The sequence below is a fragment of the Tetrapisispora phaffii genome, chromosome 4 (genome assembly GCF_000236905.1).
Source record: "Tetrapisispora phaffii CBS 4417 chromosome 4, complete genome".
Classification (NCBI taxonomy): domain Eukaryota; kingdom Fungi; phylum Ascomycota; class Saccharomycetes; order Saccharomycetales; family Saccharomycetaceae; genus Tetrapisispora; species Tetrapisispora phaffii.
This window is the reverse complement of record NC_016523.1, coordinates 103,401-130,141: the sequence shown is the minus strand read 5'-3', so window position 1 is coordinate 130,141 and position 26,741 is coordinate 103,401. Positions and strand designations below refer to the sequence as shown.

The 26,741-nt window shown below is 31.8% G+C and overlaps 6 protein-coding genes and 3 non-coding genes across 9 annotated transcripts; 4 read left to right on the top strand and 5 right to left on the bottom strand.

Moving 5' to 3' along the window:
• Window positions 1–95: 95 nt before the first annotated feature.
• TPHA0Dtrna5G lies at window positions 96–166 on the bottom strand. The gene has a single exon. It is a non-coding gene; the product is annotated as a tRNA-Gly (tRNA).
• Window positions 167–1,978: 1,812 nt separating this feature from the next.
• SUA5 (threonylcarbamoyladenylate synthase) lies at window positions 1,979–3,250 on the top strand (the record flags this gene model as incomplete). Its single annotated transcript, XM_003685094.1, has 1 exon — window positions 1,979–3,250. The coding sequence occupies one exon, from the start codon at window positions 1,979–1,981 to the stop codon at window positions 3,248–3,250; it is 1,272 nt and encodes a 423-aa protein (XP_003685142.1).
• Window positions 3,251–3,486: 236 nt separating this feature from the next.
• PMR1 (Ca(2+)/Mn(2+)-transporting P-type ATPase PMR1) lies at window positions 3,487–6,321 on the bottom strand (the record flags this gene model as incomplete). The annotated part of the gene is made up of 1 exon (XM_003685093.1): window positions 3,487–6,321. One exon carries the CDS (start codon window positions 6,319–6,321, stop codon window positions 3,487–3,489), a length of 2,835 nt encoding a protein of 944 aa, XP_003685141.1.
• Window positions 6,322–8,381: 2,060 nt separating this feature from the next.
• Window positions 8,382–8,454, top strand: TPHA0Dtrna11K. Its single transcript has one exon. It is a non-coding gene; the product is annotated as a tRNA-Lys (tRNA).
• A 3,168-nt stretch (window positions 8,455–11,622) lies between these two features.
• TPHA0Dtrna3N lies at window positions 11,623–11,696 on the top strand. Its single transcript has one exon. It is a non-coding gene; the product is annotated as a tRNA-Asn (tRNA).
• Window positions 11,697–11,863: 167 nt separating this feature from the next.
• MSH4 (MutS family protein MSH4) lies at window positions 11,864–14,332 on the top strand (the record flags this gene model as incomplete). The annotated part of the gene is made up of 1 exon (XM_003685092.1): window positions 11,864–14,332. One exon carries the CDS (start codon window positions 11,864–11,866, stop codon window positions 14,330–14,332), a length of 2,469 nt encoding a protein of 822 aa, XP_003685140.1.
• A 211-nt stretch (window positions 14,333–14,543) lies between these two features.
• TPHA0D00610 (C48 family peptidase) lies at window positions 14,544–16,253 on the bottom strand (the record flags this gene model as incomplete). Its single annotated transcript, XM_003685091.1, has 1 exon — window positions 14,544–16,253. One exon carries the CDS (start codon window positions 16,251–16,253, stop codon window positions 14,544–14,546), a length of 1,710 nt encoding a protein of 569 aa, XP_003685139.1.
• Window positions 16,254–16,559: 306 nt separating this feature from the next.
• On the bottom strand, window positions 16,560–19,253 carry VTC2 (vacuolar transporter chaperone; the record flags this gene model as incomplete). The annotated part of the gene is made up of 1 exon (XM_003685090.1): window positions 16,560–19,253. One exon carries the CDS (start codon window positions 19,251–19,253, stop codon window positions 16,560–16,562), a length of 2,694 nt encoding a protein of 897 aa, XP_003685138.1.
• Window positions 19,254–20,088: 835 nt separating this feature from the next.
• TPHA0D00590 (uncharacterized protein) lies at window positions 20,089–26,352 on the bottom strand (the record flags this gene model as incomplete). The annotated part of the gene is made up of 1 exon (XM_003685089.1): window positions 20,089–26,352. One exon carries the CDS (start codon window positions 26,350–26,352, stop codon window positions 20,089–20,091), a length of 6,264 nt encoding a protein of 2,087 aa, XP_003685137.1.
• Between the last annotated feature and the right edge of the window lie 389 nt (window positions 26,353–26,741).

Sequence of the window (26,741 nt, the reverse complement as noted above, 5' to 3'; positions counted from 1 at the left end):
TTTTGATTTATGATCTGTTACTTAACCAATTCATTCGAAAATGTAGAGTATCAAAAAGTAATTTCTCAAGTTATATGTCTTTTCCGACAAAAAAATGCGCAAGCCCGGAATCGAACCGGGGGCCCAACGATGGCAACGTTGGATTTTACCACTAAACCACTTGCGCCAATTATTTCTAAAACCACAGCGATACCAGGTAAAATATATCACTAATTCGAATATGGACATAATCTTACTGAGAAACTCTACAAAGAAGCAAATAACTGCTCAATAGTTGTGTTCATTGCTTTAATATATTAAAATGTTGTTAGATTATATACTTTATATCTAAATTAATCTCTCTGGTCTCTTGGACCTGGATCAATGAATTATTTAGCTATTGATTACCGGAGTTTATATATACATCATATTTCAATCTACCGTTCTGTTCACTCGAGACGACGTCGTCGAGTTGAACACGTACGGCAGGCTGATGGTTCTACAGTACTATTTATGCATTAGAAATTCTGCTATTACATTCTCGTGAGGACTTATTGTTTCAGTTTTATAACAATAGTCTCGTATAGAGGTAATATCTGGTATCGTATAGTCACTTATACGACCAGTCTCATTTCCAACAATAACTTTGCCAGGTTAACTAGATTTTGAATCGGGAAATAAATTATAAAATCTGAAACATGACGTTGCTACAGACACCCAACTGGCTTTACGCAATTATACTGACTGAGTTCCTAATAATTAGAGAAAGAGGACGACGTCAAGAACATGGAAACTAAAAGTATTAAATAGCACTATATTTTATACTTTAATATCATGTTGGTTTCGAGCATTTGGCAAGGAGAGACGAGGAGAGATTAGTTGATTTATAAGTTATTTCATATCTATTATAATAAAACCTTAGATTAATAATAAGTTATTCCAAGCACTTATATTAATATCGCCAAGTTATACAAACACTCGTCCCAAGACCCTGTTTATATTAAGTAATACTAACCGAGATACTATTACAGAAAGTACTGTATTATGGGTACTACAGTAAAACTGTTGTGATCTGAGATCTGATTGAGTAACGCTTACTCTAAACTAGATATTATAGTAGGGTCACTATCATCGGATGGGGAAGCGCGTTTGATGGATCTTTTTATTCCTTTGCATATTTCAGATAAAGCTTGTCTCTCTTGTACTAGTACGAATTCATTAACTTCAAACGTCACTTGCATTCTCTTCGGATTGTTGTCATACTTCATTCTGAGTTGACCGGCTTCAAGGTATTCTGTAGACCTTTATGTTAGTGCTTTCAGATGTTTCATAAAATATACAGTGCCGAAATGTCTAGCATCTAATTTCTGGGTGGTGTTCAGCAGTGGTTGGTTTGGGACATTTCATAAGGTGACATCTTCAGGGTTCTGTTTGGGGTCAAATTATAAACAAATTCTAGCTGTGGTAGGTAGCCGTCCCAATTATCTGATCTTGGCGTGAAGTCCCTTAGCAACTGCGTTAGTGTTTTTATCGTTCTTTCTATTTGACCGTCTGTCTGGCGTGGATTGCTGACCACATCGTTAAATCACTGACTAAACCAACTAGGTTTCTTTCAGATAGTTCAAAACAGAAAGGCAAGAAAAACTAGACGACTTTCAGCTAACATTGTAAAAGGTCAAAAAGCTTTTCTCAATTTAAATTTTTCAGACCCGTCTATTTTTTGGCAATTATCAATCAGAGTGGAAATTGAAAAATTATCAATAGCTCATCGGGTCTCGAACATTGCATTGACTAATACTATTATGTTATCATTGAAAGTATTATAAGATATTCATATTCATCTACATACATACATACATATATTTACAGGTTCTCACTAGTTAAGAGGTGTATTTCATTAATTGTAATTTCTTTTTGTTTTACTATCATTTACAATTACACAAGAAAACAACGAAAACTAACTATTCTGATTACTTGTTTAAGAGGTTGAAAACCATATATGAAAATAAAGAAATCACTCCAATTAATTATGTCTTACCATACAAGAATTTTGAAAGTTGATCCCTCCTCCATTAAATTTTCACCAACCGCACACATAGATGGCTCATTACCTGAAATAACTGACCCTGCTACAAGAGAAGCACTTCTAGAGGCTGCCAGGATTATCAAGGACACAGACGATAATGTTGCTTTCCCAACTGAAACTGTATATGGTCTAGGTGGTTCTGCATTGAATGATAAATCGGTATCAAATATATATAAAGCGAAAAATAGACCTAGCGACAATCCACTAATAACTCACATATCGTCAATCGACCAACTTAACAGAAAAATATACAACAATAAACAATCTGAATCTCAATTACAAGATACATATCAACATATTCCATTATCATACCATTCTTTGATTTCAAAGTTATGGCCAGGTCCATTGACGATCCTTCTTCCTGTTCCTGACAAAAACGATAATACATTGTCTGAATTGACAACTGTGGGCCAACCAACTTTTGCTGTTCGTATCCCATCGAACCCAATAGCAAGGGCCCTTATTGCTTTGAGTGATACACCTATTGCGGCTCCATCTGCAAATGCATCAACCAGGCCTTCCCCGACATTGGCTGAACATGTTTATCATGATTTAAATACTAAACTTCCACTGATTTTGGATGGCGGGCCGTGTAGTGTTGGTGTAGAAAGCACAGTGGTTGACGGTCTATCCACACCTCCTTTGCTATTAAGACCAGGTGGTTTTACATATGAGCAAATTGTAGAATTAGGTGGTTCAGAATGGACTGATTGTAAAATAGAGAATAGGAAAACATTAGCGAAGGGAGAAGTCGTTAGAACGCCAGGGATGAAATACAAACATTATTCACCTTCTGCAACGGTTGCCTTACTAATACCAGAAAAGAAAAGCCAAGACAGCTCAAAATATTTCATAAAAATCAATGAACTTATTGCAGATGAATGCAATAAAAACAATATTAAGAAGGTTGCTGTACTAACATCAATAGAATTAAATAAGAAAAAATCAGACTTACTCACTAACTTGAATGAACTTGAGTTAAAAGATAAACCAGAGATAATTTTGAAGACTTTAGGTCTGAATGGGGAAGAGATTCAAATGAACCTATTTGCACTATTAAGAGAAGTTGATGAGTTAGATAAAGTAGACTTAATAATAGTAGAAGGTATGACAGAAGATAGAGAAGGCTTGGCTGTTATGAATAGATTGAAGAAAGCTGCTGGTGAGAATCATTATTATATTTAAAGATTTATATAATAATGAATACATGAAATTATTAGAATATTTATATTTACTTTGAAATAAAGTATTTATTTAATCGAATAGTGCATTGTATATCCTTTTAGAATATCAATTATATATTTAGATAGTTATAGGGGTACCTAACGCTTAATGTTAAAAATATGCAATATCATAGAATGATTATAGAGTCCAAACATTTTGAAAAAGTGAAAAATATGAAGGTATACATTTTTCTATAATCAAACATTTGAGTAGTAATATGGATCATTCGATGATCTCTTCCTGGAGAAATATTTTCTACATTCATCACCTATGAATACAGTACAACTAATACACAATAAGAAAGCTAAATCACCAATTGATAAGCTTTCTGTTTTAAAGATACTTTGAAAGAATGGAACATAAATGGCACACATTTGACCCAACAATGACAGACCGACAGCAATATTGAACATTTTGTTACTGAAAAAGCCAAGTTCAAAAATAGACTTAGTGGAGTGTCTACAAGCTAAAGCGTTGAAAAGATCAAAAAAAACAAAACAAGTGAATGTCATCGTTGTATCTCTAGAAGTAACTTGCCCATCTTCAGCCATTTCTTTAATAAACACGTAAACAGTACCAAAAATTATGAAAACAGCAGTGGTTAATAAACGTTTTAAAACGTCATCAGTAAGAATCTTGTCTGTACGCTTTCTTGGTGGTTTTTTCATAACTTCATTATCGACAGGTTCAACACCTAATGATTGGGCTGGAGGACCATCCATCAATATGTTAATCCATAAGATTTGCATAGCATTCAATGGATTTGGCAGTTTGAAAGCAGTGGATAAGGCAATCAATGACAATGCAGCGATAGAAGTAGACAATTGGAAAGTCAAGAAATTTTGAATATTGTTAAAGATACCTTTACCTTCTTCAATAGCAGTTAAAATAGTACTAAAGTCATCATCAGTTAAAACCATATCAGATGCTTCCTTAGCAACATCAGTACCCATATTACCCATAGCAATACCGATATCAGCCAATTTTAATGCTGGTGCATCATTAACACCATCACCAGTCATAGCCACAATATCACCTCTTTTTCTTAATGCACGAATAATATTCAATTTATGTTCAGGAGTTGCACGAGCAAAAATATTAACACGATCAATAACACTAGCTAATTCGTCATCGTTCATGTCATTCAACTTGTCACCAGTTAAGATAGATACCTCTGGACTAATGATCGGTATACCTATTTCTTCGGCAATACTTAGAGCAGTATTTTCAGAGTCACCGGTGATCATAATGACATGAACACCACCTTGCAATAATTGCTCAATAGCTGGCTTAACTGTTGGTCTTGGAGGATCGTTCATACCGATTAAACCAAAAAATACCAAATCTTTAATGTCTGCTTCTGTAACTGGAGTTGATGCGTTTGATACTTCTATACTTGCAAAAGATAATACACGTAAACCTTCGGAAGCCAAAGTATTAGCACATTCAATAATGGTATCTTTCATAGCTGGGGTTAATTTTTCAATTTTACCTGCTTTTGATAAGTAGTGAGTAGAATGATCCAAAACCTTTTCGTATGCACCTTTTACAAATATGGTAGATTTATCTTCATTATTTTTGGCTTTGACGGCCATATATTTCCTCTTTGAATTGAAGGCGAGTTCACTGGTTTTTTTAATTGACGATCTCATATCAGTTAACTCAAACTTAGATAATTGTTCAACTAGTGCAATATCTGTTGGGTTACCTAAAAATGCACCGTGTTCCTGAGAAAATGAAGCATTATTACAAATATTAGCGACCTTTAAAGTAGCTTTCAAATCTTCCGTTAGATAGTTCTTCAAGTTGCCGTCTTTATTTTTTTCCAAAGATAAAATGTTTGATTTATTTGACATACTTCCTAAACACCAAAGCTTCGAGACTGTCATATGGTTTGAAGTTAAAGTACCAGTTTTATCTGAGCAAATGATGTTAACAGAACCTAAAGTTTCAACACTTGGTAATCTTCTGATAATAGCCTTACGTTTAGCCATTCTTAAGACACCAAGAGCTAAAGTGACAGTGACTATAATTGGTAAACCCTCAGGAATAGCTGCAACAGCTAAAGACACCGAAATTTGGAACATTTCTAACCACGATCTACCTTGGATAACACCGATCAAACAAATGATACCGATGACAATAAAACTCATGAAAGATAAATCTTTACCTAGTTTATCCATTGCCAATTGTAATGGAGTCTTTGGCTTTTCGATATTACTCATCATTTCACAGACTGCCCCAAAGGATGTATTAGCACCAGTACCAATTACAATACCTTTACCATGACCTTCTCTCACTAGAGTGCCCATAAACGCGATTGAATTTCTATTTGAGATTGGCACGAAACAGTTTGGTTGATCGTTAAAACTGTCTTTGTTGACATGTTTTGCTGATTTATGAACAGGCTCATTTTCACCTGTTAAGTTACTTTCATCAATGGATAAATCGACTTGTTCTATGATTCTTAAATCAGCTGGGATTCTATCACCGATTTTGAAATGAACTAAATCACCTGGAACTAAACCTGAAGCCAAAATCTTTGAATTCTGACCACCTCTAATTAAATGGCACTCAGCAGGTACTAATTTATTCAAAGCCTCTATAGATTTTTCGGAACGATATTCTTGAACAAAACCAACAGTAACGACAATGACAATAGCCATTGTGATACTCAAGGCATCATCAATATTGCCCATAATAAAGGAAATCACTGCAGAACCTATCAATAATAAAATCAATGGATCCTCAACGAAATTCATGAAAAATTTTTTGAATAAGCTTTCATCATCCTCTGCCACAATTTCATTTGGACCATACTCAATCTTTCTACGACTAACTTCCTCAATCGAATCTAAACCTGTAGTACCATTAGTGTTTAACTTTTCCATTGTCTCTTGGATCGACATTGTGCAATAGACCAACGATGGATTGGACTCGGTAAATATATCTGAATTTGACAACAGATTATCATTAGATCCGGTTCCCAAATTGCTGCCTACCGTTTGGTTCTCAAACGGGTTGTCACTCATCTCTTAATATTTTAGTGAACAGAAATCAACTAGTAAAAACGAGTGTTTGTCTCTCTTTCCCTTTTCCTTCTCAAAGTGCCAAAATATAGATTTGGGGACTTCCTAAACACTTCCAATCCCTAAATCCGACACCAGTATAAATATAAAGTATATATCTATACCTTCAACTGAACCAAAAAGAACAAAAAGCACAAATAGACCTGAATGACAGTAGTTTGAAACTTCAATCACTGTATCAGCATTAAATAAAACCTACTGACCTTTTCGGATTGAACCTAAAACAACAATTGCACTGTACTAATATAGAGTTCAAATTACAGTCTATTGTTATTATCTATTGTGTTTTTTCGATATCAGAGAATTGTTTTTTGCTTATTTTGCTTATTTTGCTTATTTCCAATTTTCCAAATTAATTACTTTTTCGATGCTCTCTCTCATGCACAGATGCACAGACACACGCTACACAGCCCACATACTTGTTGCGTGTGCTTCAGTTACTTCAGTTACCCGAACGCTCAGGGCCTTCTTTGCTTCGCTTCGCTTGTCCCAAGGAAGCGGCCGTAGTAGCGGTGCCTCACTCATTGCCGTTGGAGAACGACGGAGATATGTTTAATGAAACATGGGATGAGATGAGAAGAGGTGCGATGAGGTGAAACTATATAATATTTGCTACTTTTGCTGAACAAGAACATTGATATTGAGGCATTAAGTCTATCGTGATTGACTGATGACAAGCAACCATATCGGTGATTATGCACAGCCACTCTTTTGTGCGTGCGGAAAACCAACCAAGTCAAGGAGGTGACTAATAATGCTTTATCTACTGGCATGGTCTCTTTCGTAAAGAGATAAGGGCAATGTCCGTGAGTTCAGGCGTGCTGTTTAAGTGATTGGATTAACAGAATGAAAGTGTTTATCAAAATACACAAACACACCATTATTAAGTTTTACACATAAATGAGATTACAATAATAATTGTGCAAAGTTAGTTCATAGTTATGGTTCCATGAGACTAGAAACATTTTGTCTCATCATTAATTAGCTAACCGTCACATCACATCTTATTTACTAGTTTGTGCAGGCTTATTCACTCTATTAGAGAATTCTAAGAAATAACATCAAATTCTGGAGCTATCAGTTCGTGTGAAAAGCATTGTGCTTAATAGATTTATTGCTTTAATACATTAAATTAGTGTCTTATTAGAATAGATATTCAGATTAATCCCTCCGGTGTCTTGGACCTGGATCAATCAATTGTTAACTATAGATTACCGGGGTTTATATATACATAATATTTCAATCTACCATTCTGTCCAACGAGACGACGTCGTCGAGTTGAACACGTACGGCAGACTGATGGTTCTACAGTACTATTTATGCATTAGAAATTTTGCTATTACATTCTTGCAGGGACTATTGTTTCAGGTATGCAACAATAATATTCTAAAGAGTTAATATCTGGTATCGTATATTCACTTATACGACCAGTGACATTTCCAATAAGGACTAAATGGATCTTAAATACCATAACTTCTGTTATAAATCTAAGAATCTGTCAGAATTATTGTAGTGTATGTGACAGAACTAAGTGTTTACGACACTTTGAGTCCAGAACCAATTGATCACTTACTAATGGAAAGAAGGTCTAGAACAGTCTTCCAAATGGTAGGTGAAAACTTTTCACTACAATGTAAATGGCTACGTGATAAACACAGATGTACAATACAGCACTAAAGAGCCTAGGAGGATGAATGAACACGTACACATGTTCATTCAACTGTCAGATTAACTCATATATAAGGAGGGCATCTAACTCTATATAGAATAGTTTAATTACACTAATAAAAGATCAATCGATATTTAACTATAAAGAAGATGGACTATACTAGAGCAACTGAAGTGGCTAATGACACTAACTTAGATGTTGGAACTACCCAACATAAGCTTGTTTCTCCACAGAATCCTGGCATTTTATTCTTGTTAGCGTTTCTCGATAATATTATGTCTGTTTCAATTAATGACGTCATTTAACTTGATATCTTAAACAATAGAATTGTTAGGCCTTGTTGGCGCAATCGGTAGCGCGTGTGACTCTTAATCACAAGGTTAGGGGTTCGATCCCCCTACAGGGCTCTCTTTTTTAACATTTAAGCTTAAGTTATTACTTGCTTCTATCCATACACTAGTCATCGTTTCAACAACAAAGTCATCCATAGCTATGTTCCTCTTCATCATTGGATCAAATTATATTATATAATGTGAATGCTTTTACTTTTAATGCAAGATAGACAGTACTACCAAAATTTTTAAAAGATAACATAAGTAGTACAGAAAACCTTCTCCATTTATATAACCGTTTTCACTGATGAAAACATTTTATTTCTTAATCAATATTGTGCTGATAAGTCCTGAACTTCTCTTATTATTACTTAGGGAATCAAGTTTTAAAGACAGCGAGTATATGAACATTCTTTACGTTAACTGCTGTGGTGAATTGTATGCGGTTTCTTATAATATTTTAGGCGTGGACTATCGTGTGTATTCTGATCGGTCTTTTATTACACAAACTGCAAACAAACACACACCATTAACGTATAATTATACTATGGTATTATACTAAGACTTAACTATCGTTGAAATTCTATTTTCTTTATTTGCCAATTTATTTCAATAGATTGCTAAATTCCTGATATATTTATGTACATTGATGGGAAATCAAACTTATTTGGACGACCGTTAACATGCAAGATAATATCATTGGTAACTTTAATCGCTTTACAGTTGTCCGTCATTTTAATAGTTAAATAATAGATTGGTAGTTTTGTTAATGTACCTGTACACACACCAAAATAAAGTAAATGCCGTTTATATATACGAATTTACCAAATGATTGAATCAGTATGGCTAGCATTTTATTCTAATATGTTTGTCAATCCAATCCAACAAATTATCAGAAATTCAATGTAATAGATTATGTCATTTATATACAGCATGCTGAAATGATTAGTATCACTACGTTCAAAAGTAGAACTAATGTTGATCGTATTTGAATACATAACAACATTATGTTCATTTATTAATTCAAGGAGTTCAGCTGGTAAATAGTTTAATCCCAAAGCAGCTCTTCACATATGTATATAAAGAGACTTATTCATCGAAGTTGTTATGGTATGCACTATATTTACAATATATTAATAATGCCAGGCATCAGATATTTCAAACGAGAAGTTTAAAGTATCTGCAATTTTGGCTGTAACGATAAAATGAATTAGTAAGATCAATAGAAGTTCAAGTTCATTGATGTGTTAATAAATAATTTCACTCAATATTTCCTTAATTAACTCGATGGACATATCAGTAAGTTAATTCAATCGATGTGTCATCGAATTATTAAATGGACGTGTCAGGAACCCTTCAACTTGACATATAAAAGGACTAAATTTTAAAGTTATCTAAGCCTTGAATTGTTATAATTTGAAATATGTAGAAATAGTACCATATAATGAACATATAATTAAATGAGAATGTACTAATTGAAAAAGTGACCATCTGCAGTTTAGGAAATGGTGTAATACTCAACGTAAACAAATATTTTCAAAGAATTAAGATCTATATGAGTTCTAATTAGAATATTGTAGTGCAGTGAATTGACCTCTACGAAAGTTACAGGTATATAAGACAAGCAATTTCTTTGCTTTATTGGTTACATATATTATATATTCCTATATAGATTACATCTAGGGAGTTGATCGATTACTAAAGTATGTCCGACTTAAATAACAATATTACTGTAGATAATAGCATCGCCTTAGATGCTTAGGTTAACCATAGCCACTTGAATTTTTTACATTGTCATTCATTACATAAACTATTCACTACTACATATATATATGAATTGTACCTTAAGTTCTGTAGATGCCTACTTATTTTATATGCCAAATTCCTCGAGTAAGTTATTTTTATGTGACATCAACAATGTGGCAAAAATTCTAGAACTTCCATTACAATTACTGTGGAGAAACAAGCGTTGGAACAGTGACTGATTCATTGTTATTGACGTTGACTGGGTGGTTAAGTTGTTCGTTAGTGTTCATAATTAATAGGTATGGATTATAGTATTTAACCTGATTAGTTCTCTTATTTCATAAACTACAAATAGCAAATACTATTACAATACTATTATACACTATTGCATTTGAGACTTAAGTATCGTCATATTCTGTTTTTTTTATATGTCAGCTTATTTAAATTCATTTATTAAACGACATGTTAATGAACGGGTCAAGCGACTGGTAGATTGTACGAGTGAAACGATAGATAGACTGGATTAACTACACGATCGTTTATTAATCTCGAACCTCGATCAACTCTACTACTTGCAATTTGTCTTTACAACTAAGGGATCATATATCACATAACTTCTGTTATAAAATCCGAGATTCCTGACACTTGCAGTGCTCAGTAGTTGAATTCATGGTTTTAATATATTAAAATTTGTTATATTATATACTATATATTCAGATTAATCTTTCTGGTGTCTCGGATCTGGATCAATCAATTGTTAACTATAGATTACCGGGGTTTATATATACATAATATTTCAATCTACCATTCTGTCCAACGAGACGACGTCGTCGAGTTGAACACGTACGGCAGACTGATGGTTCTACAGTACTATTTATGCATTAGAAATTTTGCTATTACATTCTTGCAGGGACTATTGTTTCAGGTATGCAACAATAATCTCCTAAAGAGGTAATATCTGGTATCGTATATTCACTTTGTGGAGTAACAAGCTTATGTTGGGTAGTTCCAACAACTAAGTTAGTGTCATTAGCCACTTCAGTTGCTCTAGTATAGTCCATCTTCTTTATAGTTAAATAATCGATTGATCTTTTATTAGTGTAATTAAACTATTCTATATAGAGTTAGATGCCCTCCTTATATATGAGTTAATCTGACAGTTGAATGAACATGCGTACGTGTTCATTCATCCTCCTAGGCTCTTTAGTGCTGTATTGTACATCTGTGTTTATCACGTAGCCATTTACATTGTAGTGAGAAATTTTCACCTACCACTTGAAAGATTGTTCTAGACCTTCTTTCCATTAGTAAGTGATCTATTAGTTCTGGACTCAAAGTGTCATAAACTCTTAGTTCTGTCACATACACTACAATAATTCTGACACACTTATACGTCCAGTGACATTTCCAACAGATACACATATTTCATATTCTGTTTTAAGTTTAATATAATTTATGTTGGGAGGAATTGTTTAAAATTACCAGTAACAATTAATAGACTCCATGGCCAAGCTGGTTAAGGCGTGCGACTGTTAATCGCAAGATCCTGAGTTCAATCCTCAGTGGGGTCGTTAATTATATTTTTTCTTAGCGCGGAGGTTTAAAAATTAATAGAAATTTTAAGAAAGATAAGGATATAAAACAGGATATCTACAAGCACTTTACGACAATAAGTAAAACTTTAACCTAGCATCAAGAAAATAGACATAATAACTAACTATTCAATTGATTACTCTAAATGTCTTCAGCTAACATTTCAAGTTTCATTAATGCAAAAATTTTTAATAATTCTAGATCGGCGGCTAACATCTCAAGTAGAAATCAGGTCCAATCTAAGGTGACTTCAAAGAAAAATAGAGGTGTTTATACTAGTTTATTGAAGGATTCTTTAGTGGTTGTTTCTCGAAATAATATTACAACAAAAAATAAGCAAAACTTAAGGATCACACGAACACGTAGTAAAAGATGCCAAACGGGACACTTAAATAAAAATAATGAAAAGATATTTTTAACCATATTTGAGACACCAACAGATTTAAATACTAGAGTTGGTACATGTTTAGTCAATTATAATACAGGTGAAATGATTTTATCTGATTATTTGGATTCTCAAATATATATCAGAACAGTCAATAAAATTCAGTTATATGAACCCACAGATATTTTGTTACCGAGCTATTCGTTGTCACCAAAGATGTCAAAACTAGCTACCATAATTAAGTTTAATATTAATAATTCTGTAAATATTCTGGAGGCACCAACTAAATTTTTTAATCCTAAAGAAGGTTCAGATATTTTAGAAAGAAGTTCCATAAACTATGACAAATATTTGAATGAAAAAGCTGAATTATTAGAAAAAAGTTACTCTTTGAGTGCAGTTTCTGCATCAGTAAAGTATTATAATCAAAAGATCTTGAAAAATGGGTCTAATAATTTCAATAATTTTGATAAATATAGAGTTAAATATGAGACAATTAATAACACAATGTTGATAGATTCAAAAACAATAGTGGGGTTAGAATTAACTGAGAATAAATTTGACAAAAATGGTCTCAGTTTATTCAAGTTTCTTGACAATACCTGTACAAAAATGGGTCAGAGAACGTTAAGAAATAATATTTTACAGCCACTTACAGATAAGGATAATATTGAAATGAGATTAAAAGTAGTACAAGAATTTGAAAAGAATACCGATTCATTGTCAGAAATTAGAAACAGTCTGAAAAAACTACAGGATTTGGATAAACTCTTTTCTAAATTATTATCAAATCAAAAATCCTCGATATCCCCTGAACAAAAAATTAATTACATACTGTCATTAAAGGAATCAATTTCAATAATCTTGACTCTTAGGACAGAAATAATAAAATTAGTCCCAAAATCAAAAATATTAAATGAGATTAAAGAAATATTAGAAAACCCATTAGTGACAGAACTATTCACATTATTCAATTCCTATATTAATGAAGATGCTAGATGGGCAACTTCCCCATATGAATTACAAAATCAAAGAACTTATGCTATAAAGAGCGGTACTAATGGATTATTGGCTGTGTCTCGTGAACTTTACAAGAATACAGTGGATGAAATAATGTCACACATTGATGCTGAATCAGAAAAATTGGAGCTGGCATTAGATTATAGTTATGATTCAACCAGATGCTTTTTCCTCAAAATAAAAAAAGATAACAATATAATTATGGAAAATTTCCCTCCCTCCTTAATCAATATTGTCAATAAAAAAAAATACTATGAGTGCACGACTGTAACTATTATGAAGTTAAATTTACGTCTTCGTGAACTTCAATCTGAAATTACTCTCATAAGCGAAAATGTTATTGATAGTTTATTAAACCAAATGGATGCATATATAGCTATTTTATTTATGGTTTCTGAAGCAATTTCATTATTGGATTTATTAACTACATTTACTTTTAATTCACTAGGAAAGAATTACTGTTATCCAACTTTTTCTGACAAATTGTATTTAGTAGAATCTCGTCATCCAATATTAGAAAACACTGTAAAACAATTTATTCCAAATGATATATCAAGTACTGCATTAACTTCAAGGATGCAAGTTATAACTGGTTGTAATAAATCTGGTAAATCAGTATATTTGAAGCAAATTGCGTTATTGTGTATAATGGCACAAATGGGATCTCCGATACCAGCAGATATAGCATGTCTCCCTTTATATGACAAACTTCATGCTCGTGTCTGTCACGACACGCTTGAAATAACAAGTTCTACATTTACTTTTGAAATGAAAGAGATGGCCTATTTTTTAGATAATTTAACTCAATCTACATTATTAATAGTAGATGAACTTGGCAGAGGCTCAAGCATAGGGGATGGGTTTATAATTTCTTTATCAATTTCTGAATTTCTTTTAAAAGCAAAAGCAACCGTTTTCCTATCGACACATTTCCATGATTTGGCTGTCATTTTGCAACAAAATATGAGTGTGTCACATTTGTCAATGAAAACAATATTGGAAGAAAATCAAAATTTAAAGATGCTTTTTAAAGTTTCAACTGAAATTGTTGATACCAAAAATACTGTTTTTTACTTTATTAAACCGTATTACCCCAAAGATTTGCTATTAAAGGTTAAACAAATTCAGGAATTATTGATTGTTGAAGAAAGACAGAAAGCAAAAAACAATCAGAAGTTTGATAACAAAAATAATATTCGGGAAAAATAAAACATATGAAACAACTTAATACAACAATTGATATTCTAAGTGAAATGGCAAACAATAAAGATGAATTGAATATAGATACACTGAAATATATCCAAAAAAAAATTGCGAGTAGTTTCGAATATTAAAAGAATAGACAAATATTTAATTATGTATTTTAACCAAATTTTAAAATTATCTATTTTATATACCAATGCAGGCTTTTTTCTATAATTCATGGATTTAGAATCATTGTTCCCAGATGCAACCTCATATTTACGGCATCTGTATGACTAAACGTTAACGGTAGATCGTTGACCATATAGATTGAATTAAGACAAAGATAAATACCACAATCATAACTATTTATTTGTTGAGGAGACTTTTCAAAAACTAACTTAAAATCTTTTCCCAGTTGTTGGTTACTCTCTTCAATGACATATTGTTGAAGAGATTGCAGGATATTATAGCTATTTGTAGTCGGTCCATTTGATAGTGAGTCAACGTATGAAATGTTTTTCTTTTGCATGTCAATTACTGCTAGAACCCAATGTGTCTGGTGTAAATTGACTGGTACAATTATCTTATCCAATTGACTAATACTAACCTTCTTCCTTTTCATCCATCGCCTAACTCCATTGTAACCTTTGCTAAATAAATTCTCATAAAAAAATGAGTTAAACGCAACTACATTTGGAATAGTTGACTCAATCTTCATCATATAAAACTCAATAATTGTATCATTTATCCATCTGTTATTTGCCAGGGTTTTGAAGTCCCTAAGATTTATAGCTATTAATCCATCAGATAAAACTCTATCATACTTTTCCTCTAATATGGTCTTTATTTTATTAGTGTCATATGCAGATACTTTTGGAATTAAACTCACTGATGACTTAATTTTTAATTTCCTTTTATAATCGTATTCAGGATTTTCATACTTAGAGAATCGTTTAGTCAGATTCGTTTCTGTTAGATAATTTGACAAATATATTTGGAATTTAAGATTGTCAGTAATCTTTAATTTTGATTCATTCACCTCATTTTCAGTTTTAAATTCTTTAAGAAAAACCAGATCATCTGATGTTGCTTCTAATGTAGAATTTTTAGTTTTAGTTTTCCTATCAAGCCATATGTGTTTTATTTTGTCAGTCAACTCACGTATCGAGGACTTAATTTCAGATTTTATATATCTATCTTCTTTAATTAACAATAATTGATTTTCTCTTTCTTTCTTCAAAAGCTTTGGGATATCAGTATCGTTATTGAAAATCATCCTTAAATAACTAATTTCATCAGATTGGTTCAACAAGAGTGATCTTCGAGATAGTTTCTTCTGCGAACTTGTATAATATTCTCTTGTTCTTTTCATGCGTAAAAATGTGGACCCATAAGGTTGCTTTATCGGAACTTCATCATTTGAATATCGTTTATATTTGCTACTCAGATTGGGAAGAGTAGCTGGCTGCCATTTGTCCCAATTAAATCTTCCATTTCCATCTTTATATTTCTTATCATTCTTCAAAAAAGCGTTAACAGTCTTCTCCACTTGTATATCATTCTGATCAGAATCTAAAAATCCGTCATGAATAGATTCATGCAAAATACTATTGTTATCGTAGCGTGCAAACAAGCTCCATATATTAGATGTTAAATTTCCAAACAATTTATAATAGTCTAACCAGCTTCTTATCGATTTTATTTCGTCATTCGCTGCATTTTTTATATCTAGTGATTGAACTCTTCTGTTATTATTCTGAAATTGTGAATCTTTCTTCTTTGATATAAATCCTGAACTCACACTTCTTTGGGAGTTGATACGCTCGTTCTGATAACGGTATGTCCCTCTCTTGTCATTTTTCAGTGGTATGGTTTTCTTATTTTCGTCAATTTTAAGTCGTTTAAAGCTAGATTGATCTTGTATCATATGATTGTGCTTGTTCATTATCCAACATCCAGTGATATTTTATCTCGGATTGCTTGTTCTTTGCACTGTTCAAATAGTTACTCATAGTAAATAATTTATCACTTTCTAGTATTTCCTTTATAATATTTTAGTTTTAAGGTTTTTTCCGCGGATGACGTAGTCGCTATCATGTCATAACGCATGTCAAGATTAACAAGGCATGTATTTTCATTATGCCTTTACAGACTTGCCAAGATAGCACTTGTTAAACATAAAAGATTTATATACAACTTACTTTTAGAATATATAACATGCACACAAAATTACATACAATTTTGAAATGTCCTAACTGGCTGCTGTTCCCACAACTCTGAATATAAAATTCTGGATTATTTGCAATTTCCATGAATTATTATTGATACTATTAGTTGTAACTCTCAAAGAATCATCTATCAATTGTCTTCTTGCTTGTGCTCTAAACGATAATACAAAATTAACAATCAAAGTAAGTGATAAAAACACAGCAACCAAAATAGGACCCAATGGTGCATCCAAATGATCTCCACTTCTCTCCTTAATGACATTCAAACGTTTAATATAGATAATATATGACCATACACCACAAAAAAGAGTTAGACCAAAATATAGATATGCTAATGTGTCTGCTACATGAGGATAGTCCGCTTTTTTAACAGAGTTATATATGGAAAACGTTAAGATACTAAACAGAGTTGTTACCTTTAGCCATCTATTAAATGTTCTCTCATTAGCTAGCCAAACCTTTGCTTCAACTTTAATGGGCCCTGCATTTTTAATAAGAGAAGTTGGTTTAATCACACCAGGTGGTAATTCGATTTCTTCATCTTCTGAATCAAAACCATTGAGTTTGGCATCTCTTCCAGATAATACTTGCAAAAAATTTAAATCCTTCTTATTCCTATTTTTATATTTTTTGGACTTCGTACCTCTCCTAATGTTTTGTTCGTCATCCTCTTCATCTGATGATTCGTTTCCAACTAAATCTGCCTCATTATTTCGACCACTAGATATTGCGCTCTGGGGAGCAGTCTGAGCAGCAGTATCTTGAATATCTTCATTCTTATTAGTACCTTTATTATGCATATTTGTCGCTTTACGCATTTCATCTAATTTCTTTTGAATTTTCTTTTGTTTTTCTTCTCTCATGATCTCTTCTTCATAGGCCTCTTTTGGATCCTTCTTAATATCATTTTCTAATGAAGGTAACCAAAATGGTAAAATATCTAATTTATCATCATCTCCAAAGAGCGACGCAACACCTTGGCTGTATTTAGAAAACTTAGGAACTTCCTTTACTAAATGAGAATTTGTTAATTCATGAATCCATTTATAATGTTTCTTACTGCCTTTACCTGACACCATGGACGATGACATAGTTGGAGTTTGTCTTAAATTCTTAAAATTATCACTTCTGATTTTAATTTCCATAACTGCAAAAGGAAAATCAGTATATTCACCTTTTCTTAAAAATCTCATTGGGTTCGCAACATTTGCGTCAATATCAAATCTATGCCAACTATCAGAATCTCTAATTGGCCTTGATTTATCAAATGAATCCTCCCTAATATATAATATGTCAGAATCAATGGTTACTCTGACTCTATCATCACCAGGTATTTGAAATGCAGTTCGGGTGTATCTAGTTCTTAGTACAGGTTGTAAATCATTCTCGACAATAAACTTTTGCAAAGTATCGATGTTTTTTTTATTTTCAGAAAACAGTTCAGGATTGGCTCTTATCTTTTCTAAGTTTTTCAAAGTCTGTTCTTTATATTTTAATCCTTCATTGAATATGAAATCATTGATATACTTTTCCTTTAATTTGATTCTTAACTCTTTAAAATCGATCATTTCATTTAAATTACTATTTTCATCTCCGGCACTGACAGGTTTCGAAGTAGAGACAATTCTCTTTTCCAAAAATATATCAGGGTTTTCATAAAGGTGACCAACCCATCTTAATCTCAGTGTTGGGGCATCTTTTGTTCTTACTAATTTATCATGATACAATTCGAAATTTTCGTTGTCAAAATATAAGGTATTAATGACAGGATCATAGCCATATCTCTTACTGCCTTCACGATCTGTACCGCTACCTCTGTTTGCAAAAATTTTATTATCTAAGTTTGTTGTCGAGTCACTTTTAGTAGATGATGTGTTCATGATATTATCGCTTAATATAACATCATTCTCCATAGAATGTGTCATGTCATCGTTTTCTGTTGGAGCTGCAGCATATAAAAGGACAGGTAGATGTCTTAATATCCTTGTTTTAACTTCCATTAAATTATCTTTGTGGATCCAGAATTTTAACGATTTGAAAACAAAACTTTCTTCGTCAACAAAGGAATTGCTAATATTATTTTCGTTGATCACAGACTTTGAAAGAGAATTCAAAGAGATACTATTAGATATCATGTTATTAGTAGTGGAATTTCTAATAATGTTATACAAATAAGAAATCTGATATAACAAGGGGGAGTATTCCTCTGAATGCAACGGTAATTTTTTCAATCTGACCTCCAACAACGATTTTACAGAAGCAAATTGTGGATGCAGTTTATCATGTTTTTTGACTATCTTGATAAATCCTGTATAGTTCAATCTTGTAAAATTATCAAGTCCATTTGCCTCTAATAATATAATCTCTAAATTATTCTTAAATTCTTCGAAATTAATTGATGAATCTTTTGCAGATTTTGCTAAGCTATCCGACAACTTATCTTCTAATCGATTCAATCTGTCTAGTAAAATATTATACTTTTCAGCTTGAAAAGAGTAAACTTTCTCTAATTCTCCATCCAAAAGTTCAACGAACCTTGATTCATCGTCATCTGACCAGACTAACTTTGAATTCCCAGAAAATGTGTTGCTATTATGTTTATCAGTTGTATTAGAAAATTCTGATTCCTTCAAGAGCTCCTTCAACTTATCATAATCAAGATAATATTCTTTCCAGGGTTCGTAAATGCCCGTGGCCAATTTCATACCAAACAACATCTTCAAAATATAAAAGTCGTATGGTTTTTATATTATAATTTGATGATAAGTTAAATCACAAATATTTAACAATTTCGTAACTGAACTCTAAATATAATTGCAACAATAAAGAGCCAAATAATTTGTCAATAATTATAAGCTTTTGAGACTAGTCTTGAAATATAATCGGTACAACTTCAGAATATATTTACAGTTTATATATATATATTGAAAGTTGGGGGAAAAAAAGGATGCAAAAAGATAATTGTAATGCAAGTAACTATTCACTTTGAAATAAAAGCTATAAAAAAAGAGTTAAAAAAATAATAAAATAAAAAGATCATATAAATTAACAACCTATCTTATATAATGTTAATATATTCACCTTCCTTGAACATTTTTAGTTAAGATAAGTTCGTTTGGTTAAGTGGACGATAGATTTTGGTGCAACAACTATTCATCTGGAATCATTTTTAATATGGGCACATCCTAGCACCACATACAAATAACTTGATGATCAAGTACGATCGATAGCAACAACACACGTGGTACACGCATTGTTCTGAAGTTGTTGCCTTTGTAAGTGATAAAATGGAGCAATGAGGTTTGATAATCATTGCGACATTACTACATAGTTGGTATCAGAAGTCATTGTAATATCGATTCTAGTTGAAGCAATGGAAGGTATATTTTTTAATAACTGTTTTTAGCATTTGGTTATTTTATTTTGATGAAGGAGATACAATTAAAAAAAAACTTATTAAGAAATTTATTTGATGTTGTGGAATCCATACTCTTGTAACTACAATTGTGAACTGATATATATATATACTTATTTATATGGTGATGTGCAGATTTATGCATAATAGCTCCTCCATAGAACACCTTCCAAATCTTCTAATTGTTCATTTGTAAAGGATGCTCTATCAAACTCCCAAGTATCTGTTCTGAGTTTTTTGAAATCACCGATAATATCTTTTGCAGAAGTTCCTGAAGATCCAGTTACTCTAGCCCAATATGATAATAAACTCAATTGTTCTGGGATCCATTTAGGTAGAGGGAATGCATATGGGAACGCCGATATAAAAGATCCGATACCTAAAATGCTGCCATGTAATCTTATATCCTTTTGGGAAATTTCTTTACGTTCTTTAACCTTTTTACCTCTAAAGTCCTTGTTATAATCGATTAAAATAGCATCGAATTTGTTAATCAAATTCTGAAATACTGTATCATCAGGGCTTAAGTTATGAATAATATCGGATAGGACTTTAGAAGCTTCGATTCTAACTTCAACAAATTTTTCATTAAATAAACAGTCATTGGCAATATAATTCAATATAATATTAAGGTTTTTCTTATCGTTACCAAAATTTAATAAATTGGAAGAGTAAAAATGCTCGATCAATTTCAATTTCAATTGTATTTGAAGCGATGTATCAAGCATTAGCCTGTTACTACATAGAATATCAATCATGTCTGATAATACACTTTTGTTTGTGATAGGTAGATATGCAATTCCGATAAATAGGAACGTTGGATTAATATTTGCTAGTTTACACATATCTTTATGTCTCATCATTTCAATTAGGAACGGAAGAATGCCATTCATCAGATAAGGTACAAATAAGATTTTATTTGGACCCCTTAATATTTCTCTAAGTAAATAAACCATAGTAGAAGTCAAGTAATAAAATCTGCTCTTCAATAAAAGTTGTGGAGTTAGATTAGTAATATTTTGTTGTTCTTTCGTAATTTCCTTGAATTGATTCCTTATGAATTTATCCATAAATTCAGGCATCTTCCTGATGGGAATCCCAATCTCTTCGTTACTATCAATGTTATTTGTTTTTTTAATGAGTTCATCTGTAGACTTTAAAGATAAATTACTAGAATTTTGTATCATTGTAGACAATAGCTTTGCAATCGATTGACGAACGTTATCATAAGGATGATCGAATACCATAGAATCAAAAACTTTTTTAAAACTTGGGCAGCGAAAATCTAAACTAGTTAATATATTTTTGTACATAATAATCCTGTGAGTTTGCTCTGTCATTCTTTCAGAGTTGACTTCTCTAAGGATGGTAATGTCAGAAAAGATTTTATAAAAAGCAGGAGTTCTTCTTATATCAGAAACCGTAGGTAACCACCAGCAAACTGTACTCCATATACTAAAGGCATCAGAATTTAAGTCATTCTCTAGACAATCTTTGATAAATGTTTCAATGAATCCTTCACATTTTTTATTCGTTTCTTCATCAAAATATTTACTACCATATATCAAGGAAGAGAATATTTCTAAAGACAATACCATACTTGCCTTATCAGTAGGCTTATAATTATCCTCACATATTTTTAATATTTCATCTAATTCTATTTTAGAGTTTAATTTTGTGCAACAGTAGATCACGAGATAAAATAAGGAAACATGAGCACTTGAGATGACATTTTTGGCCTCATTTTCTTGTATGAAATGAATAACTAATTGTTTAAACCATTCGACATCCATCAATTCAGAAAAGGTTCTCAAAATAGAGAAATCATATTCATTTAATTTGAGATCAATTGTACCTTGCTTCATAACTCTCATCTCATTGCCCCAGCATATCCATCCATTATACATTTTTGAATCAATAAAGTAACTTGGCTTATCAAAATTATTCATTTCATTTCTAAAGTTATCGTTAAATTCATCAGAAATAGTAGCAACCCTCTCAAAGAAATGTGGATCAAAAGTACTCTCCGAAGCTTTGGAAATGTTGTAATCGTAATCAGATAATGAGAATATCTTGTTAATTACTCTTAGGATAGATTTAATACTTAGTTGCATTATATGCGGATTTGTGGACTTCGTTTTCTCGAATAAAATGAGAAGGAATTCTTTATTATTTGATACTTGAAGATTAGACTGTAAGGAGGTCACAAATTTGATTATAAAAGAAATACGCTTCCAATCACTATCAGGAGTCTGTCTTAATAACTCGATAAGCTGATTCTGAAGTTTTGTAAGAAGAGATATATATAGCTCTCTCTTTTTATTTTTTGCTTTCTTCACAGTATCAATTTGCAGTTGAATTGAGTTATCTGGTGGGGCCAGGCAACTTATTGCATGTTCATCATATATGCATACACTGGATGGTATTTTCAGATTATTTACAACATCTGTTAAAATCTTATTCCCATACATTGCAATGTCGAGTTTTTCAATTTTACAACATTCAAGTAAAGTCATTACACACACTTCAATATTTTTATAATCAGTCATAAGTTTGTAATGGATCTTCTTAATCATCAAAGTCTTAAGTATCACTTCCGTTTTCATATAATCATTTTCAGTTATTGATAACTTTAGAGATTCTAGCGCAGTATTGATAATAAATGAATAAGATCCAATTATTTGTTTAGTACAATGTGCTAGAGCGGACTGTGCTGGTTTGTAAATGTCAGGATAAACAGATATGGAGAGTAAAAAGATATCTTTTAATAATTTTGACTCAACTTTTGAAGGTCTTCTATTTGTTGATCTTGAAAGAACTCTATTTTTATGAAATTGATCAATTTCTAAAGCAATACATGTCCTAGTGTATGGTAGCTCACGATGTGAAATGCTTTGTATATTAGTATTAAAAGACCAATCTAACAGCGCACTTGGATCTTCATTAAACACGGTTTCTTTTCCAACGTCAGTAATCCAAACTTTCATACCATGCAGTAATGTCTGAAATAATGTTGTGTAATTTTCAAAGTTATCTGTTAAAAATAAATACAGTTTGTGAAAATATTTTCCTACCTTGTCTCTAGTATTGTGAATGTGAAAGTACAATTTGTTGCTAAACTTTTCCTCAATAGTATTCCCAAAAAAATAGTTGAATGAATAAATATCTACATCTCTGAAGGAGATACTTGAACTCAATGAAGACATAGGTAAATTGTTGCTAGCACCAATAACTGGTGTACCGAAAGTAGTAGGAGGTTCGGATACATTGGTATTGTCTTCCATTATTAATTGATCTAAGTTTTCCGTCACTTCTACTATACCTGAACTCTCATCACCAGAATGAATTTCAAAATAATCTTCACCTTTGTTTGAGGAAATAGCTTCGACATCTATATCTAGTTCATTTCCGTCAAGATTATTTTCATTAAGATTTTTAACAAGTAATAATTTCTCCTTATAGGTTAATTCATCGGCGGGTTTTGATTTATTCCTATTAAAATCTGGATCAAACAATATGCTAATACCAGAGATAGCATGAATTGTGACTAATAAATATTTTTGGAAAATATCACTACTTTTAGAATCAACTCTATCGGAAGTAATGATAATCTCAACTTGGGACTTACAGAAGTCAAATATTTTATCAAAGAAGTCAATTGCCACTGACACCTCCTTATCACTTGGTATGTGCCATTTGAAATTCAAATTATCTTTTAGGAATTTATTATTGTTAAATTGGTAAGCACCCCATTTTTCTTCATAAGAAATATTTTTAAATTCAGAAAATTGTCTAAAATCTATGATCTCAGTTATAGTCAAAGATGTTAAGATACTATGAATTAATATTGATGTAATAACAGCAACTGGAGGATTCGTAATGGCTTTGTACAATTCTTTGAGAAAATCAAGAAGTTCTTCATGAAAATCGAGAATGGCTGAGTGGCTTTGTCTTAGAATATCATTTAGAGCAGTTAAATACAAAACCAATTTAAAATCCCTCTGTTGAATTTCAGAGGCACTTCTTACTGAACCTGCACCTCTTTGGATTTGCTCTTTAATATTATATGAAAGTTGTGAGTACAATTTTTTGCTTAATGAATGATCTCTCTTTACAAGAGCTGCTAACTGTATAGTTAATAATTCGTTATTAGGAGATTTTTCTCCAAAATCATCAATACTCCAGAAAGACTTTTGAAAGACTTTGGAAAAGTATTCAAACATGTCATCACTCATGGATTCTATGATAATCATAGTAGTATTGCACATTTTCATTATAAGAGTATCTTCAATATCAATTGTGAAAAATTGGAAGATTTTTTCAATATATTGTTGTAGGCTATTTTGAATGATAGTGGAAGAACCCTTATATGCCATGTCTAAGAATTCTGCTTCATAATAAAAAAGTTTGTCAGCATTGAATTTTAAATGTTCATAATGTTGTTGAATAAATGGTAATGTATATGATTCAAAAGTATAGTGACCATCCTCAGAAGATGGTACTTCAAGTGGGATAAAGGTTGCCGTTCCGATAATTCCCTTAATTAAACAATTGGATAATTGTAGATCATTATAATCCAATTTGCTAATAAGCGTCACAAAAATGTTAGTTATGTGAACACGATACAGTTTCTCCATAACCATAAATCTCATGATATTTGAGTATTTCTTGATAGATGTAATAATTCTCTGTTTCGAATTGATGTATTCACCACTAAATGCGTCATATAACTCCAATATAATGTGGTCATAAATTAAGTTTGAGTTAGGTGGATTTAAATCCAGAAGATATGTATAGCTTGATATGTAATAGTTTGAAACATCTTCGTTCTTATTTTGAGATCCAATATTTAGTAAATGTGTAAAAATTCTTACTAGTTCCTCATGAGTATCTTCGTTTAACATAGCTTTATTTGATATCCCATTTTTTCTTACCTTTTCTTCATCAGTATATCTTTTGTGATAGAATTTGATAAAACATTGTACGAATTTTGCAATCAATTTTGTCCAATGTCCATTATTAGAAGGATGCACATATGTAACTAATGACTTAGATAGCTTTTCCAATTTTTCAAAATATAACTCATTAGACGATCCATTAATGGCATAAATCAATGGCCTAATCGTCCTGCTTTGTGAATGTATTTGAAAATCGTTTTTTAAATGTCCTTGTATTCTGTTAAACATAAAATCTAACTGTGATTCATTAAAAATACCAAATCTATCAAATTCGATATACTTTTTAATGTCAGTATTTTTGACATAATTCCAATACGAATATTCGGCTAAATTTCCGATAAAGTCGTATAAATGCGTGTCTATGGCTACATTTGGACTAGATGTGTTCCAAATACTGTACATAAAAGATGAATAATCAGTTATCTTATGCATTTCATTATAATGAAATGGAACACTTGATGTTAATAATGGCAGGATTATTGACATAGTTGATGGTGCTAGGCTCGATATAATTTTGTCCATGCTGTCTTTCATTAGTGTTAAATTTGTTTCATCAAAAAATATTTTTGCATCATCTGCTAACCTCAGCAGCAGCTTAAAAAGGTTTAAGTCCTCCTTTGAAGATAAATCTCTTTTGACGTAGTCTGAATCCGGTGTTGGTAAAAATTCAAACAAGAAATTATATAGACGAATGTGATCTAGTCGTAAACCATCTTCATATAGAAGCTCTGTAAAATCAGTACCATCGTTGTTTCTATCAGATAAAAATTCAAACATTTCGATATAAATATGACGTGATATCTTCTGACCTTGGACTAATGATAATTGATAAAATACTATTACTAATTTTTTTCGTAAAGAAAGAGGTATGTTGAATTTCAAACAGTTTCTTAGCTCGTTTGTCCAATGATTGACGCTAATAATTGTAGCTGAAAAATTAGTAATTTTACCAGAAGAACTCATATCAATCAATTCGAGTCCCTCAGCCTCAGACTGTTCAATCTCTTCATCACTGAAGACAGTCTGTTTACTAGCAGGAGATTTAGGACTTGAAACAGGATTGAAATGTCTTTTTAAATCTAAATGTGATATTTCATCATTTGCATAGCTTAACGAAAAGAAGTCACTATTTAGTTCTAAACTATCGACTTCGTTCTTGAATTCAGCTAAATCTTTACTTGAAATATTGACCAATCCTTGTATATCCAGTGAACTAATAGCAATATAAAGATTAACTAAAATATGGCACAGGTATTTCGCTCTTTCTGTATGAGTTTCTGTAGTATAAGGGAGATTATCTTCCATCATAATCAACGGTTTTACATTTCTACTAAACCACTTAGATTTTGGATCAAAAATATTCTTCAAATGGTTTTCTTTCTCAGGGTCAAAATCTAAATCGTAGTATTTGATTCTTTGTTGGAATATTGAGTCTGAATCCATGGAATTAAACAGTTTTGGTGTACCTGAAGTTGCGGATCTTGGTCTTGGTATTTCAGAGGCAACAAATGACTCATCTAGTCCTCTTCTGAAATGATCATTTAAACAAATATCAGAAGAAGTCCTAGAGGGGCCATTGTTCCCCTTCAAAAACGAAAGCGGTTTGTTTTTAAAGGTACAGGCACCTTCAGGTCACTCTGGGAACTAGTGTAATTCATCTATTGACTATTGCTATTTCAGATGCTATTTTTTGAATATATAATGGTAGTCTTGTTCAAATATTCAATGGTTAAATAAATTATTAGGAACTCAGAATGTTAACGTTGTTATCTTTTTTTGTTTGGTAGGCTTTGTCTCTGTAATTAAAATTAAACTCAGGTTTTCTTCGACTT